Here is a 17,520-nt window from a genome sequence, read left to right on the forward strand (position 1 = left end):
TTATTATTTGCATGTTTAAAAGAAATAAAATGAGCAAATAAATAACCAAAAAAATAAAATAATATAACAAAAGTAAACATTTTCCTTGATTTTAATTTTTTTGTAAATGTATTATATTTTATGAAAAAATATATCATTATATGATTAATTATTTTATTCTTAATACCATACAATATGACCAAATATATTATGCATCTCTTAATTAATTTTTAAAAAAATAAATTTGAGTTTTTTTTTATAAACTAAAATAAAAACTTTTGCTAATTATCAATTATATTGGTTAGAAATATAAATTTTAAAATTTTTTTAATTAATTTTAATTGATATTGATATAATATTTATATTTTAATATTAATATAATATGACTTCTAACTTTTACATGTGAAATTCACAAGAAACTCAAGAAAAAATGGTGGAGGAGTTATCTTTCTATGATTTGAAGTGGTGGTGCTCTTCTAGATGGAAAGCATTGGCCTTTAATGTCAATGAGGGTGATGTTACACTTCTCCTATCAATCCCCATACCCACTTAGGAGAAAAAAAAAAAAGAGAAGCTTCTTCAATTTTATCCATTTAGATACATATTTTCTTCTTAATTTATTTTCCTTTCTAGAAGGCCCATAGTCAATCAATCCTCTGAAATATCCTCACCTACAATACAGCCAACAGCTGCCTTCTGTTAATTTTTTTCTAAATTTTTCTTTTTTTAAATTAAATGTTATTGTTTTAATTTTTGAATTTTAAGACATACATAAAAAAAAAATAAGAAATTTGTTATTGACATTAAAAGAAAAAAATAATTGTTGAGGTTGGAAAAAAAAAATTTCCAAATTAAAGAACTCTAGAAAATACATACCTATGGTTAATATCCATTTAAATATATAAAAAAAAATATTAAAGAACTCAAAACATGGAAGTTTTCTGTATTCTGCAGTGTATGGTCTATACCCATTTAACATAGGTGATTAAAGATGCATAGCCTATACCTACCTTCCCTTAATTTTCAGTTAAATGGAAGAAGGTCTAGAGGAAAGCGAAAGAGATGTAAAAGTCTATGGTTTGATGATGAACTTAGTCATTCACGACAACAATTGATTTAATCAAATAAGGAAAATTTACAATTTCATCCCTAAATTTTATCCTATGTTATATTTTAGTCTTTAAATTTTAAAAAATTAATTAGTTAATCTTTGAATTTTACACTATATTATATTTCAATTCTTAAATTTTGAGAAATTAGTTATTTAGTCCATAAATTTTATACTTTATTACACTTTAATCCTTGTAATTTTAATCCTTCTATTAGTGGATGAAATTGTTATAAATATTAAAATTATATGGACTAAATTGTTCTATATATTAAAATTAAAGAGACTAAATGATTAACTTCACAAAATTTAAGGATTAAAATGTAATATAATGCAAAATTTAGGGACTAAAGATTAATCTTCCAAAATACAAGGACTAAAGTGTAATATAAGATAAAACTTAGAGACTAAATTATAAATTTTTCATCAGATAGAGACTTAAAATTTTTAAAAAAATTATCATTTAATCTTTATATTTTAATAAAAGTAACTATCTAATCCCTCTATTTTTAAAAAGACACTATTTAATCCCCCATTTGTTAGTCCATGAATTATTTAATCTCTTTCATTATAGTTATATTATTCAAATCATAGAGATTAAAAAGTTGATAGATTTAAAATTACGAGAATTAATTTATTATATTATTTAAATTACACACTGAATAATTGAATTAGAAAACAATTACTTTAAAAAAAAAAAATTCACTTGTGTTAAAAATAGAAAAACTAAATAATATATTTTCATAATAAGATTAAATAATTAATTTTTTTTTAAAATACAAAAACTAAATAATAATTTTCTTCAAATTTTTTTCTTATATATAGAAGTCAATGATGCAAAAGTCCTTTCCACAGACGAAAGAACCAAAAAATAACAAACAACTAAAATTTTTCTTATAACAAAAACCAGCTCGTGAACTTTCTAACCACCCATGGATACATGCATTAAAATTTAAAATATAGTTGGTAGATGTAGGACGGCTTCTTCATAGCCATCCCTAATCTTTTCCTTATTGACTCGGCTGTTGAAGATTGAATCGTTTTAACAAAAACATTGGTCTAAATCCAGGTCCCCGAGTGCATATAATATTGTTTATGTCACAATCTTTATGCTTCATAGTGAGCTAATTCATGTCCAATACTTCATTAGCCTAGCAGGACAAAAGAAATGTGATCATTGCAACCCATTGCAGACAAGACCGCAGAAGAGAACCAGAAGTATGGATACCTTCTGCTTAAAACATCCTGAATTTTTCAGCAAAAATAGATTATTTCAGCCCCTCTTAGAGAGTGACTGCCTGTGCCTGATTCTGATATTACAGGACTTGAGAATCTTCACTTGCTTATTTCCTAGCAATACAATTCACCAATTGAATGTGCCATATAACTAGTTATATACAGACTTGTATCAGGAAGCAAAACTTAAAATGCTTGGCATTCCTAAACAATGATTCATTCTATATCAAGTCGGATGAATGGCAAATGATATGAATTTAAATGCGCAAGTATGAGGCTTCTATTGCATTGAGATTAGTCAAGCAAGGATGGTTTTGCTAGCAGATTCACTGGATGCAAGTCTATGAAATGCTTATCTTGTCTTTTTTGCAAGCTTTGGATTTTTGCACATTCGGATACTTGAGGGAGTGACCTCCACCAGCTCATCTTCTTGAATGTACTCAATGCAGTCATCGAGACTATAATCCAAGGGGGTGTCAAGAACCACTGCATAGAGAAAAAAAAAATATAGGCTGTTAGATGCAAGAAATGAAACCTCACCACTTTAGACATGCAAGCATATAGAGGACAAAATGGATAGTTATGTCACAAACAAGCATTAGCATAATAATGAATTAAAGGTTCAATGGTTCTGAATTTCCTTTAGGTAAATGATGGCAGATTGCAAGGATGAAGACGCATAATCATGAATACAAATGACAGGAATTGCTTAATCGCCTCAATTGGGCTGTTCAATGGAGATATGTTCACTAAAGGGCAGGCTTTCCTAATGTTATCGTAAATAAGAAGGGGCAAAGCAATTCCATAGATGACATCATCATCAATTTTTTCTTCACTAAGTGCATTCAGCACTCTGTTTCATACTATCATTCTTCTTATTTGGCAATTTAACTGGGACTTGTTTTGGAAAGACAACTTCCTTTAGAATAGCTCCAATTGCCTAAAACACACACATATAATACAAGCAAACCATACGTGATTAACAGCAAAAAGTAGACACCTATGTTGGAAAAAAAAGAGTTCCCACTATTGATTGGGGCACTGCTTAGTCAGCAAAACAGACAAAATCCAATTTATGGAGAAATGTATTTTAAGGTGCTATCAATCTAATAAAATCAAACAATAGAGGATTTGCAAGGCAATAGGGAAAAAGAAAGACAGAGCCAGAACCCCCAATCTCCTGACAATCATTTGGTCAAGCTTAGCAGTTTCTAGCAAATTACATAGGAAATCAAATTCTCTTCCTTTTTTTTTTGGTGGAGAAACTAAATTAAGGCAATGAGGAGTAGCTTTCCACCTGTTTGCTCTTTATTTGAACGTATATTTGTCGCAGCCTTTTTCTTACACACATTAAGTGAAAGGTCCCCTGGTCGCTGATGGATTCCAACTATTTGACCTTTATAAACTTCCACTCCAGGACCAATGAACATCTGCCCCCTCTCCTGTGAACTAGAAAGGGCATAAGAAGTAGATGTTCCATCCTCAAAGGCAACCTGAAAATCAGTCTCTGTCATTGAATTTGCTACTGTTGAAAAATGTAAGAGGTATTTACCTTTCAAAAAGTATGGGAACCTCATCAAGATGTAATTACAGTTCAATAGTATTCATCACTTGTTTTGCAGAATTTACAGTATCTATGCATAAGCCTCTAATGAAGTTCAGTTCTGTTTCAAATGAAGTATTATATAGCAATATTATCTCCAAAAATTAATATTGGCCCCAATGCCCCTCTAATCAAATCAAAATGCATTTTCCATTATCGAAGCCAAAGAAAATAACTGGTTACATATGTATTTACAGACTTAATGACTAATCCTAACATTAGGTCTAGTAATTCCAAACCAGGGAAAACTCTTAAATTGGTACCAGAAAAGAAAGCAAACAGTTTTCTAAATAACAGAGTTTCTAAATAGTGATAACCATATATTTCCTAGATGTAAGATCCCAAATAGGAAATTAAATAATATTCCTAAATAAAATATTTTACATAAAAAAAAGAATTAAATCAAAATAATTCCTACACCTTTTTTTCCTTAATTGCATCATAAAATTCTGTGATATAAAATTAGTAATTATGTTATTCTGTTTTATTTTAGATTTAAGATTCAGCGTCTTTCCTTGTTATCTAAGATGTTGAACGTAGCTGGTTATGCACTCTTAAACCCACCTTCTCTCTCTCTCTCTCTCTCTCTCTCTCTCTCTCTCTCTTCTTATTCTTCATCTACTTTATTTTTATTTGTTGATGTTATTGTTTTACAAACATGTGGTAAAGGATACCCATTCAATTTCATCAAACATAATATAGCTTATGTGTAATCCCTGTGACATTATAAAAATACCACCTTTAGTACAGTAGTTTCAATATAAAAAATGACCCCAAAAGTTAGTGATTACCAATGAACCCTGATCTCGTGTAGATATATCTCCAGCCCAGGGTCCATAGCCATCAAATATTGTGTTAAGAATTGCTGTGCCACGAGAAGCTGTTAAAATTGCATTCCGCAATCCAAGAAGGCCACGTGTAGGAATCTTATATTTTAGTAGTGTTGTTCCCTCCGACCTTGTGCACAAAAGAATTCCACAATAGAACATCAATATCCACACAAACATGGGTGCCAATTAACATAAACTTAACGTTGTTGAAATTGTGGTGATATGAACAAATGGCAAAACAGTAATGGAACAATGGGCACCATCTTTTTGTAAGAGGGAAAACTTGAGAATTACCAAAGTATACCAACACTACTGAATTCTGTTGAATAGCATATGGATCCCATCAAACATGCTGACTGGTCAAGTGGGAATATTTGCAATGCTTGCTGTGGTGTTGTTCATAGGTAAAATATGAAAAGAGCATTTTGTTTTCTTTTGGTGGCAGACTAAGAATGGTGATATTATGACAGATAGTTGGCATCCAATAGATAGATTGTGACCAGTAGAGCATGGGGTTGGAAGAATCATAAACACATATTTCGAAAGAAAATAGGAGTATAGGCTCCCCTCTTTGAAAGGTCCTTAGCATGTGCTGGTTTTCCTTCTAACATGGTCAGCAAATATGCATGCACCAATGAAACTGTGTTTTCTATATGTCCATGGCTTTTTCACCTCAGACTGTCCACTATTGTGTCATGTTCATGTCATACATATACAATGCACTTATTCCCTTATTTGTTGTTGTATGACATTAAATATTCCATGAATTTTGAAATATTTCAATTAAAGTTGAACAGTAAAGATGAAATTACACCAAACAGAAAATTCTACGTACCCAACACCTTCCATATCAAACATCTGCCCACGCCTTTTACCAAGAAGCTCAACCACAGACCCCATGTGTTCTTCCGGTATCTCCACAGTGGCAATCTGCAAGTCTTCCCAATATTAGGAATAAATGATATCAGGCAGTTGAAAAATGTGGCATTTTACCACATATGATTACTTTTTTTTTGTTAGATATATTTTCTGTTTAGAATTTTAGGATTTAATTACCTACTAGTATCAAAACATGGCATCAAATTTTGTAGCGGTTAACAAAACATACTGGAGTGATTGTTGTATCAAAATTTAGATCACCTTGTCAGTTGTGTTTCTTGTAATTTTATTTAGGTGAATATATATTTTGCCCCATGAACATTACCAAAAATCCTGATGATACCTTTACCTTTTCTTTTTTTAATAAAATTTATCCCATCACACACTTGAACTTTTATTTTTGACACTATTAGACAAGTGTCTGAGCGAGAGAGGGCATAACGTTCAATACTTGTGTGCTAACTTGTAAGAAATTACTCTAATGTGTAATAATTTAAGCTAAAAGGAAAACAAAATTTCCCTCCAATGGGAACATTGTCTTCCATCCCCTGCTTTTCTTTTTCCTTAGAGAGAGGAGCTCCTCTTCCTTCTCCTTCATCATTTCATCTCTTGCCAGAGTCGAAACAACACCAGTTGCAGAGAAGCCAAAATGATGGGAAATCGGTTCATGTTGTGACCCAAAAAGGGAAAAAAATTGCAAATTCAATGAAAACAATAAAATTAAAGGGTTATGTTAAGAAGAAATGAACGTGAGTGAGAAATTGATGCTAACAAAAAAAAGTAAAGTTAGAGAGTTGTTTCACAAACCAATTTAGAGAATCAACAAAGTCACAAATTGATTTGAAAATTTCCACAACAAATTAAAAGCTAAAACCTAATTATCACTCAATAGCTACATTCAATTGAAATTGAAATTCCGTCCAAATCTGGGAGGTGAGGTGATGAGGAGGGCTTGTGATAACCAAATCAACAATTGAACGGGTGGAAGCTTGACAATAAAACAGCAAAGGGTCAAGGCAACAGGGCACATAGTGGAAGGGGTGCAAATGGAGCAATGAAATCACTTTCTATAGGCTTTCTTCTTTTAAGCAAATTCCTGCAATCCAACCCACAGTCACAACTTGGTCTGCACTCGCTTGTCATGCCCATGCCCACCTCAAAGCCCAAAAGTTCAAACCTATATGCACCTCCCTGCTTGCACCTCTTACAGTCGCAATTACACCTAGATACACTCTCTCGGATTGGGCACAAGAAGACAACAAAATGTGAGGAGCCCCAACATTGGTGTTGGATAGATTTAGAAGGAAGGATTTGAGATGAGTTATAGAGGAAGAAGACATAAGGGCAGCAAAGTTTGTGATGGTTGGGTACTGAGGTCAGCATGGAAGGATGTATTTAGGTTTGGCTTGGAGTCAGGGGCAGAGCCATAAATTTTTTTTCTTAGGGGGCCAATGTTATACATAAAATTGATTTCAAAAATTGTTAACTACACTCATTGTCTATATATTTTGAGGGGTTAATGTTGTATATTCAAAAAATGCTACAATAGAGTATAATTAAACTAGAAAATTTGTTTTGAAGGTGTAAATGATATAAAAATTTATTGAACATATGATGAGAATTAAATAGTTCTAATATTTCACTTTACCTATATTATGATAAAACAATATAAATTATTTTTGGGGGCCAATAACTAAAATAAAATAACCTAGTTACATATATACATACAAGAAAATTTTAAAGGGGTTGGAGGAGCCAAGGCTCCCCCTTGCCCCCTCCCTCAGCCCTTACCCAAGATTTTTTTTTTTTTTTAATCTTCTTGTCTTTGCAAACTCTCGCTCACGCTTGCCATCCATGGATATCACTTGGTTTCAGTGAATGTTGATTCGGCCAAGAAACAATGATTGGTACTTTGTTGCAAGAGAGAAACGAGAAAGAGCTAAAAAGGAGGGGAACGGTGATGAGGGTAATTAGAAGTGGAGCACGAAATGGTAAAATGTAGGAAAGGGAATTTAATATATTATTTAATTATTTAACATGCTACATATACCTCTTCTTTTCACTTCACTTGCCTGACCAAACATGGCTTTACCACATTGCTGAATAGGAAAATTTCTGTCTAATAGTGTCAAAAATAAATGTTTGATGAGATTTCAAAAAAAAAAAGGTGAAGTGCCACTAGACTTATTTTGGTAAAGTTTAGGGGGAAATATGCATTTGGCCTTTTATTTATCCATGTCAACATGCACAAGTGAAAAAATTGTTTTTAAATAAATTAAATGGAAAACAGGTAAATATAGCAATAGGAGGATATGTATAATATAATGTAAAAATCTTATGCCATTGCGCATCAATGCACATAAGAACATACACACACATAATTAGATACATACATGCATATATCTATGCATGAGTATGCATGTGTATGAAGTATTAAACTGATGAATATAAGTGAGAGAGAGAGAGAGAGAGGAAAGAAGTATATAAGCATTTTAATAATAAGAACATTAGAAAACATCCACACCAATGTCAATCATGCATTTAGATCTATGTCATATCCTCATGCTATCCTCTTGGTAGAAATAAAGGAAAATCTCAATTGGGAATTCACCTCATACGGTTCTAGCACTTTTTCATCCACTTTCTTGTTAATGACCTTAGGAGGTCCCACCATGAATTCATATCCTTGTCTTCGCCTGAAAAACATGAGCATATAAAACAAATATGCAAAACAAAGAAATGGAACTGCAAGAAAATAGCTTATACTTAATTATTTACATGTTCTCTATCAATATGGTGATATGTAGAGTACCACGCCCACTAACAACAAATGTATCTGCAGTTTCACCATCTTCAACCTTCATAGCTAAATTTCGCTCAAGCTCACGATAGAGTCGATCTCGTAAATTCCTGCTAGTAACATATTTCCCCTAAAATGGACCAAAGGAATGTCAAAGCTTCAATGGCATGAAAATATCATGAAATTCACAGTATGCAGGCTCATGAGATGAATTAAAAGTTTCATAATAGATGGGAAGCCCCTTGGCTACATGCCAAAGTTTTCTAAAGGCAAGGACGAGAGAGAGAGAGAGAGAGAGAGAGAGAGAGAGATAAAGAGAGAAGTACTAAGTGATTTTTATAATTGTAGGTTTTTGTTTAATGGCCTTACCTCACGGCCAACAAATGGTGAAGTGTTTATGGAGAAAGCCATTTTCACTGTGGGTTCTTCCACTTTGATAGAAGGTAATGGCTTCCCAGATACTTTATCTGCAATTGTCTCCCCAATCTGATCAACGAAAATAAATCAATTGTAAAAAAATTCAGAAGAAAGCTAAGTTCATTAGATATATCACATTTAAATCATACAGTAAATGAGGTGCCTCATAGTAGGAATAATAATTGTTCCATGCAAGAGAGAGAGAGAGAGAGAGAGAGAGAGAGAATTCTGTCTTTTTTGTTGGTAAGCTGTTACTTTTAGATATATTTTTTATGTTTAATTTATGAATGTAAAATATTTCAAATCCAAAAATAAAGGTTCTTGTTTTAAGAGAAAAGTTAAATCATTTCATTGACCATGAAATACATGAGTACTTTTAAAGCATATGCTCAATGCAAAACAATATATGGTATTCCCTACTTGAATTAACAAAAAGGGCGTAACAAGAATATGGTCATACTTGAATATCATCAATTCCACAGACAGCACAAATGTCACCAGCTTCCACAGTATCTGCTGGAACCCTACTGAACTTCTCATACACAAAAAGCTCACTAATTCTTGCGTATCTACATGAATCTTCTGATGTGCATACCTGATAAATTGAAACCACAATTAGGGAAAAAATTGCTTGCTTCTTTTTGGATGCCAAAATCCTTCTAACTTGAAATAATCATGAACAAACAGGGGAAGGAAATGACTAAAGAAGTAGGAAGCCTATACTTATTTTTGGAAACTACTGCAAGTACCGCTAGAAAATCATCACTTAGATGGTTGTCATTGATTTTGGTCTAAAATTGAGGCTTGCAGTCAACATGTCAATCACTTTTTACAAGTAATATCAATAGGGAAGGAAAATCCATTTTTGCATAAAAGCTCAGAATCAGAACACTCCCTTTATCGAGTAAATACGTATTAGACATATCATGATATCAAACCAGTTCTTAGTATAGCATAAAAGCCTGTAAGGAAATTCATGCTAACAGATGCATATTGGGATTTAGCAGCACTTAAAAGTTAAAATTTTAGAAAGATATTTCTTTGAGAAAAAAAGACTCAAAGTGGATGTCTCAACCACCTTCTGCAGTGAAGATATCCAATAACAATGAATAAACTTGCATACCCCACTATGTTAATTTGTGAAAAAACTTTCTTCAGATAGTTGCTGCAAGTAATCATTTATGCACTCAGTAGAGTACGACAATATATCACCAAAAATGTCCACAGCAGTAGTTCAGAAACTAAGGGAGATCACATTTATAAAAATCATGGTTTTTAGGCCTTTTTTTTTTTCAAGATTGTTCAAGCCATACCTAATCAAATGGGATTTGTATATAGATCACAAATTAAGATCAGCATATTAGTTTCCCTAGACGAGCCATGGAAAACAAGGAACAGAAATTGATTAGGCAAGGAATGCAAATATTACCAATTATGGCTCAAGAACTACCAAAATCAAAAGTAATCAAAATCATAGCAGGACTAAGCATCATATATACTACTAGTAGATACAAAGATGGTCTAAATCAGATTCCAGAATGCAGGACAACCCACCCTCACATCCATTCCTTTCCGCAGAACTCCAGCATGCAAACGTCCAATAGCAATTCGTCCTTTGTGTTCATCATACTCAATATTTGTTGCCTAAAATATGTCATGGAAAATAAAAATACATGTTTCAATGTTATATCACGTTCACACAGGAAGTTAAGAGATTAAAACAAAAGATCCAATTGAAGTTAAAACTAAATGTGAACTATATATAAGAATTTAAAGATGACCAATTGCTGTAGGCAAGTGAAACTGAAACTATCTTAAAATTCTGACTATTGGCATCTACTTCATCTTCAGGCATGGAGTTTTCACAATAGGTCAAATGCAGGTAATGATACAATCGTCCTATACTTTGTTGTCAATACTGAATAGTAAAAGCCTTATATCAATGCAGCACACATGCTTATAGAGATGTACTCATGCCCAATTTACAAAGAGTAGGTTTAGTAAAGAAACGATACAGCTCAAGCCCCAAGAACTGAAGGAAAACTTCAACTTAGAAAGTAGAACAGAAATGTGTTTGTTGGATTGCTAGTATCATCTAAGGGTGTCTACTATCTCCCAATTATGGAAAGACTCCCGTCAGTATTCCCATTCCTAAATTGATATGTGTCCTAACATCCTATAATTATAATTGGAGATAATTCAAAAAAGATTATTCATATGAAACAGCATCAAAGCCAGTAATAACCAGGATCACTCTCCATCTACTAGATGTCACTTGGCCTATTTACGAGGACAATCCTTCTCCTTGAACCTTCCTGTCATGGCTTCACATACCCACACAAAGACCTGATCTATTACATGGCAGTGTTTTCATGCGAAATCCTATTGGTTAGTCTCGTTACAATGTTCAGCCCACACAACAAAAATTTGACAGCACCTTCTTGTGCTAGTTTGAGCCATACAGGCAAATTTGAATTGAAGAAAGCCAAATCCAAAGACAAAGACAAAAAGAAATAAATAAGTAAATAAATAAATAAAAGCATACAGAAAGCACAGAATTGCAATAGCAATAAAAGGAACAACCACTAACAAGCATTTGCAGTGCGCCATCTTTGTCAATGTGTGGTCCAGGTATGCATCTGATCATAGATTCAAAAAGTGGCCCAAGATCTTCAGCTAAATCATCAGGAGATAACCCTGCCTTTCCTTTTATACCACTTGCATATATTGCTTGGAAATCACACTGCATGAAAAGTGTAATATGCTATCAGACCAGAATTTAGATACTATCTTTTGATTCCATTGAAGCATCTATAAAGCCGTCAAGTGTTGTGCTTCAAAGACATGAAGCAGAAAGCATGAAGAGAATGTGAAAGTGGGGGTTTAGTTTACTAATTGTTCCACAGATTTTTCATTAGGTTCTTGTACATTTTGTCTGTGTTATCCCTTGTAAGTTGTAACAACTAACTAATAATTTACAAAATTATCACAGCATCTGGTTAGCCCAGAAACTATAGTCATAATGAGATTTAAAAATGATATGGGTCCAATTAGATTAGCATTGAGAATTTCAACTCAATACCCAGCATGAATTACACGCTTGCAAATCCTTGCAATACAAGATTGAAGTACCTGTTCATCTGTAGCATTTAGCTCAATAAATAGTTCAAAGGTGGAATTGATGACATAATCTGGACGTGCAGAAGGTCTATCAATCTTATTGACAACAACAACAACAGCATGACCAAACTCCAAAGCCTTCTTCAAAACAAACCTTGTCTGAGGCATTGGTCCCTCAACAGAATCTACCTACAAATAAAAGAGCAGCATCAATTTTCTGGTAAGATAATCCCATAAAAGAAGACGATACATTACCTAAATGATCTAAGATGGGCACTGAAAGAAAACCCAGTGAACAAAATAACAAACAGGGAGGGAAAACCAAACACCCAAGAAATACTAAAAGGGCTTAATGATCAAAGCACCAGAGAAGTTGAGAATATAGTCCTTCAGTTTTATTATTGAAGAATAAAACTAAATTTTATGAAGTAGGGGGTGTACCAAATAAGGACAAATCTCATGTAATCCATTATCAACAAAAAATTCCATTCAAACCCCTTCTTGAAGTATTCATTAAATTATAGAGTCAACACAAAGCAGGGCAAGAAAATAGTATCAAACATGCAAGAGCCCAAACTTCCAAAGTACTATCAATAAGCAAAGTAATTTTTTGCATGGATTTACACTGTAGATTTGAGGGCTTTTATATCGTGATCAAGTGACATGATTAATCCCTTCAAGGCTAGAAGCAATTAGAATAAGAAAATAACAGATGCTATCAATGATAAGCCAAGCTGAAACAGGAAATAATTGGCCTTGTCATGTTGACCTGAACTCAGCATACTGACATTTCTTCCTCACTCTACTCTTCCAAATGATTTGCCTTGTTGAAATATTAATAGAATAAGGCCTAGGTTGTGTTATGGAAGATTGCAAAGGAAAGTAGACAAATAGTTAAACAAGATTAGCACAATAAGTTCAAGAAAGATAAAGTTTCAGCTTGACAAAATGATTCTATGTATTTGAAAAGGCTTTGATAAGAAAATATTTTATTGTTTCATTTGAGATCCAACTATACAGGAGCTACATGCCAGTATGGGAGTAGACCTAGAAACCCAGCTTTCTCATCCAAAATCACATGGAGAATCATCCAGATATTAATCTCTCTTATAATTTATCATCCAGATATTAATATCTCTTACAATTTATGTATCTTCAGGAAGCTAACTTCATGTGCATCTTTGATTCTGAAAATGAAAGGCACTAAATATTCACTGGAGGGCTTATTTTGGCAGATGACATGGGAAAATTACCAAAATAATCACAAAGCATCAATATAAGAATGATTCTGATAAAATTGCAAGGTTTAAATGTATGAGGTTCCATATAATAGTATGTAAAAAAGAGTACCACTAGAAGAACCCCTTCCACCATATTGAGGATGCGTTCCACTTCACCTCCAAAGTCAGAGTGTCCTGGGGTATCTATTATATTAATTTTTGTATCCTTATAAGTGATTGATGTATTTTTGCTGAGTATTGTAATCCCTCTTTCACGCTCTAGATCATTTGAGTCCATTATCCTCTCCCGTACAAATTGGTTATCACGAAATACCTGCACAAAAATGTTGGACATAAATATATTTTCTTTCATTTCTTTCTTCACAATAAAAAAATTATCAGTCAGCATAGTTAAAAAGTGGCCAGAATGGTTTTTCATGAGATGGTCCTAGTTAGCTGTTCCAATTGAATTTTATTTATTTAGGATTTTCGACATCAATAAAGGAGAACTCTAGTGATGGTTCTAGAGGTTTTTTTTTTTTTTTTTAATTATTGTTATTATTTTTAATATTAATGTCTTAGTTGTGACAATTCAGCCTTGTATAACTCCACAATGCAATAGGTGGTAATATTTCAATCTGATTAAATATCTACAATTAAAATAGCAAGTTCAACTATTATCAAGGGGCTAACTAGGCATATTAACAGGTTGGTTTAATGCAGTTTGTAGGGGAATTCATGTCAGATTGGTCAAAATCAGTTAAAACATTTCAGACCTTAACCGATTGAAAAAAAAAAGTATGCATAAATGTCTCTATTTGTCCTTATCAAAGATAACTGGTTGTTGAAAAGTATAGTAGATGATAAAACAGCAATATTATGCACACATACACACACAATCTCACATATTTCTTATTGCTTTGTATCGGTTCAGGTTACACTGATATTCAGAAATGTCAAACAACACTGAACTAAATTTTCTAATCAAACAAGTAAGGCCTGTTTGGTTTGGTTTGTTGGCTTGGTAAATGTACTGAAAAATTCTGTATATCATTCATAATCATCTTGATAGAATCATACAAATACATACTACAATTATATGTCCTATTTAAGAATATAAATTCCTATAATTAAGCCCTAGAATCTAAACTAATTAGGAATATACAGATATTACACATGTACCTACGTGTACATAGTTGACCTTCCATCACAGTATGATTGGATGAACACGTCTTGAGCAAGTAGCATGTTTCATTTACACAGGGTATAACTATTTAGCCATGAATTTCTGAAGTATTTACCTTGGATTGCTTCAACATGGCATCAACCAAAGTTGTCTTTCCATGATCAACATGAGCAACTATTGCTATATTCCTTATATCTCCCCTCCTCTTCAATTGGGTCTTCTTCTCAGAGGCTGTGTAACAAGATTAAGCGATCAAAAATTTCCAAGAGCACCAGGATAGATTAACTTAGCAGCACAAGGACATGTTTGGCATGCATAAAGAAACAAGTGCAAGGATAATTTTTTTTTTTCTCTTTTCCAATCAAAATCCCATTGTTTAACGATCCATTGATTCAACACAATTACAAAATATGAAAACCATCTTTCAACAACTTGAATTGCTAAAAATCTTCTTTTCTAAGGCTAATAAGGAAACTGAAATGTTACCAGTGGCTGTTTCAGTAGCTTGAGAAGCAGAGCATTTGATTGGACGGTGAAAAGGACTCCATGAACGACACCTGAGTGATGTTCTAGCTTTTGGGTAAGAAGATAAACTGAGACCAAACAGTCGCTTAGTAAGAAGAGTAGAAGCAGTCCTTTTAGGAACATGGTTAGGGTTTATCAAATAGAAGGAAGAACTGTTGAAGCTAATTGCCATCTCCATTGCTCGCTCACTCCTAAAACTCTCAGTCAGCGAGCGAGAGACGGAGAGGAGGAGAGAATGGATTTGGCAAATGAGGCTGTCATGGTGTTATTGAAACTAGCGATAAAAATGAGAGGTTGGGCACTTTTCATTTCTCTGATAGGCCCAACCTCTGCCACAATATAACAAAGGGGTCCATACAGTTGGGGACCATATAATCAAAGCCCAAGTTTGAAGCTTTAAACCTTAGCCAGCCACTCTTAGCCTGGGATTTGGTTTAGTAAGTCGCAGTGGCTTTTTCAGCGCAGGTTCCATCACAATCTGATTGGCTTAAACCTCAATTTCAATGAGCAGTTAAGCATACTTGCACGGTGATTTTTCAAGCATGTAGCTTCTCGGAGGATAAGATTTGGGGGAACAGAGATCCATTGTTTTGTCATAAAATCTGGGTTTCTTGAGAATGTGTGTTGATACTTCTTTGATTGCTATGTACACAAGAAGTGGACTCTTCAATTTATAGTTTTCAGTTGGAAATGCAATTATTACTATGTATGGAAAAAAATGGAATGGAAGGAGGCCAAGAGAATGCTTTCTGCAATGACTAAGAGGAATTTGATTTCATGGACTGCACTTATATCAGGCTACACAAGGAGTGGCTATGGCAAAAAAGCTGTTGATGCATTCTTGGAATTGCATGATCTTGGTGTAAACTTTGAGTCTAGTTTGTTGACTACCAGTCTTGATTACTGCTCAGAGTGTAAAAACTTGGTATTGGGACTTCAAATCCACGGATTTGCGATAAAGCTTGGTTATGAAAGTGAAGACAGTGGAGATGATGAAGGCCCATGATTTTGTTTAATCAACTGAGATTAGCTGGTATTAAACCAGATTTGGTGTCATTTTCAAGACTCCCTAGTTTATCAGCTAATCAAACTTCATTACAAAGAGGGAGAAGTCTTCATGCTTTCGCTATTAAGACAAGACATGAAGCTGATTTTTCTGTAGCTAATGCCGTGGCTACAATGTATGCCAAATGTGGAAGCAATGAAGGTGCTCATAAAATGTTTTAATGTTATGAATGACCATGATTTTATATCTTGGAATGCCATGATCTCTGCTTATGCTTTTCAGGGCCAAGGCCAAGAGGCTCCGTTACTATTTGCAGAAATGAAGAAAAAAAGAAATTGCTCCTGATGAGATCACAATATTGGCCATTCTTCAAGCTTATTCAATATAATGGAGCCAAAGTATGGAATTAAACCTTTGCTTGAGCACTATGCTCATGTTGTTGATCTTTTTAGTGGAGCTGGTCACTTCTCAGAAGCAGTAAATATGATTAACAAAAGCACTTTTTCAAAGTTAACCTTGCTTTGCAGAACTTTGGTCAATGCGTGCAAGTTATGTGGTGATTTGAAATTTGCTAAGTTGGTTCAAAATGTTTGCTTTATTTGTCCCCTGCGTTGGCTGTGTTGGTAATGTTGAAAATATAAAAAAATAAAAGGGTAATATGTAAAGTAATTTAATTATTTATATAAGCCTATATTAATTATAAGGTTATGCGATGAGTACTATAAATATATAGGATCATGAATACATTCAATAGATGAATCTTATCATATATTTTAAATTTATGGTATACCGAATTGAAAATATAAAATAGTTTCAAATATTTATTATGGAGAAAGGAATTACAATAAAGCTAATCTTATTCTATGAATGTTAGTGGGTTGCCTTGGGAGTGTATGTATTCATCCACTAAGGGAAAAAAGTGAGAAATATACATTATTAATTATTAATTATATTCTTAATTATTCAAAATTATGTTATTTTACAAGTAATAATAAAATGACTTTTAGATTTCAGATAATATAAAATTATCATATATTAACTAATTACTTATATTAAATAAATTTTAGATAATAAATTATGCTAAATAAAATTAAAAAAAAAATTATACTACATAAACATGATTTACATATTGAATAAACATAATTTACCTACTGTAAATCAAATTGGTGGACCAACTAAACTTACTGCAAATTAAATTAACATATCAACCAAGTCTATTCTTCTGTATCTTGGATTCTATTCATACCATAAATTAAGCGTGTCGCCTTTCAAGTAGCTATGAGAGATAAGCCGTAGATGCCATCAGCAAGGAATCTTCGCATGTAAGTACTGTAATTTTTCTAATGCAGCAAGGATGCTGGCATGGCAGTTTATGCCAAAACTTTAGTGATGGGGTGAAAGAAAATTAAGTTGATAGTGATGCTGGTATACTATTACGTGCATTATTAGTGATTGGAAGATAGCGAGCACGTACTGAGATTTCAAGTTGATACATGTGAATTAAAAATATCATGATCTGACCTTTTTCTTCCAAATTGGGAGACAATGAGAACGTAAATCACGGTTGATAAATACTCATAACATGCCTTTCACTGTTTATAACTTAAATAA

The 17,520-nt window shown here is 33.1% G+C and overlaps 1 protein-coding gene and 1 pseudogene across 1 annotated transcript; one reads left to right on the forward strand and one right to left on the reverse strand.

Moving 5' to 3' along the window:
* Positions 1-2,291: 2,291 nt before the first annotated feature.
* On the reverse strand, positions 2,292-15,288 carry LOC110631552 (putative elongation factor TypA-like SVR3, chloroplastic). The gene is made up of 14 exons (XM_058147286.1): positions 14,865-15,288; positions 14,494-14,609; positions 13,323-13,526; positions 11,985-12,161; positions 11,443-11,595; positions 10,407-10,496; positions 9,313-9,447; positions 8,805-8,921; positions 8,414-8,565; positions 8,247-8,331; positions 5,592-5,686; positions 4,718-4,883; positions 3,621-3,816; positions 2,292-2,809 (listed from the first exon to the last, which is right to left on the reverse strand). Exons 1-14 carry the CDS (start codon positions 15,079-15,081, stop codon positions 2,676-2,678), a joined length of 2,037 nt encoding a protein of 678 aa, XP_058003269.1. The 5' UTR covers positions 15,082-15,288; the 3' UTR covers positions 2,292-2,675.
* On the forward strand, positions 15,139-16,536 carry LOC110631558 (putative pentatricopeptide repeat-containing protein At3g15130; annotated as a pseudogene).
* Positions 16,537-17,520: the final 984 nt, after the last annotated feature.

The sequence above is a fragment of the Hevea brasiliensis genome, chromosome 5 (assembly GCF_030052815.1).
Source record: "Hevea brasiliensis isolate MT/VB/25A 57/8 chromosome 5, ASM3005281v1, whole genome shotgun sequence".
Taxonomy (NCBI): domain Eukaryota; kingdom Viridiplantae; phylum Streptophyta; class Magnoliopsida; order Malpighiales; family Euphorbiaceae; genus Hevea; species Hevea brasiliensis.

What these genes read in the sequence shown, in the direction of transcription:
- LOC110631552 (XM_058147286.1), bottom strand. Translation starts at nt 15,081, where the DNA reads ATGGAGATGGCAATTAGCTTCAACAGTTCTTCCTTCTATTTGATAAAC. An exon ending in CCATGTTGAAGCAATCCAAG is followed by an intron (nt 13,527 to 14,493) that starts GTAAATACTTCA and finishes ATTTTTGTGCAG; the next exon opens with GTATTTCGTGATAACCAATT. An exon ending in GGAAAGGAATGGATGTGAGG is followed by an intron (nt 9,448 to 10,406) that starts GTGGGTTGTCCT and finishes TCAATTTATCAG; the next exon opens with GTATGCACATCAGAAGATTC.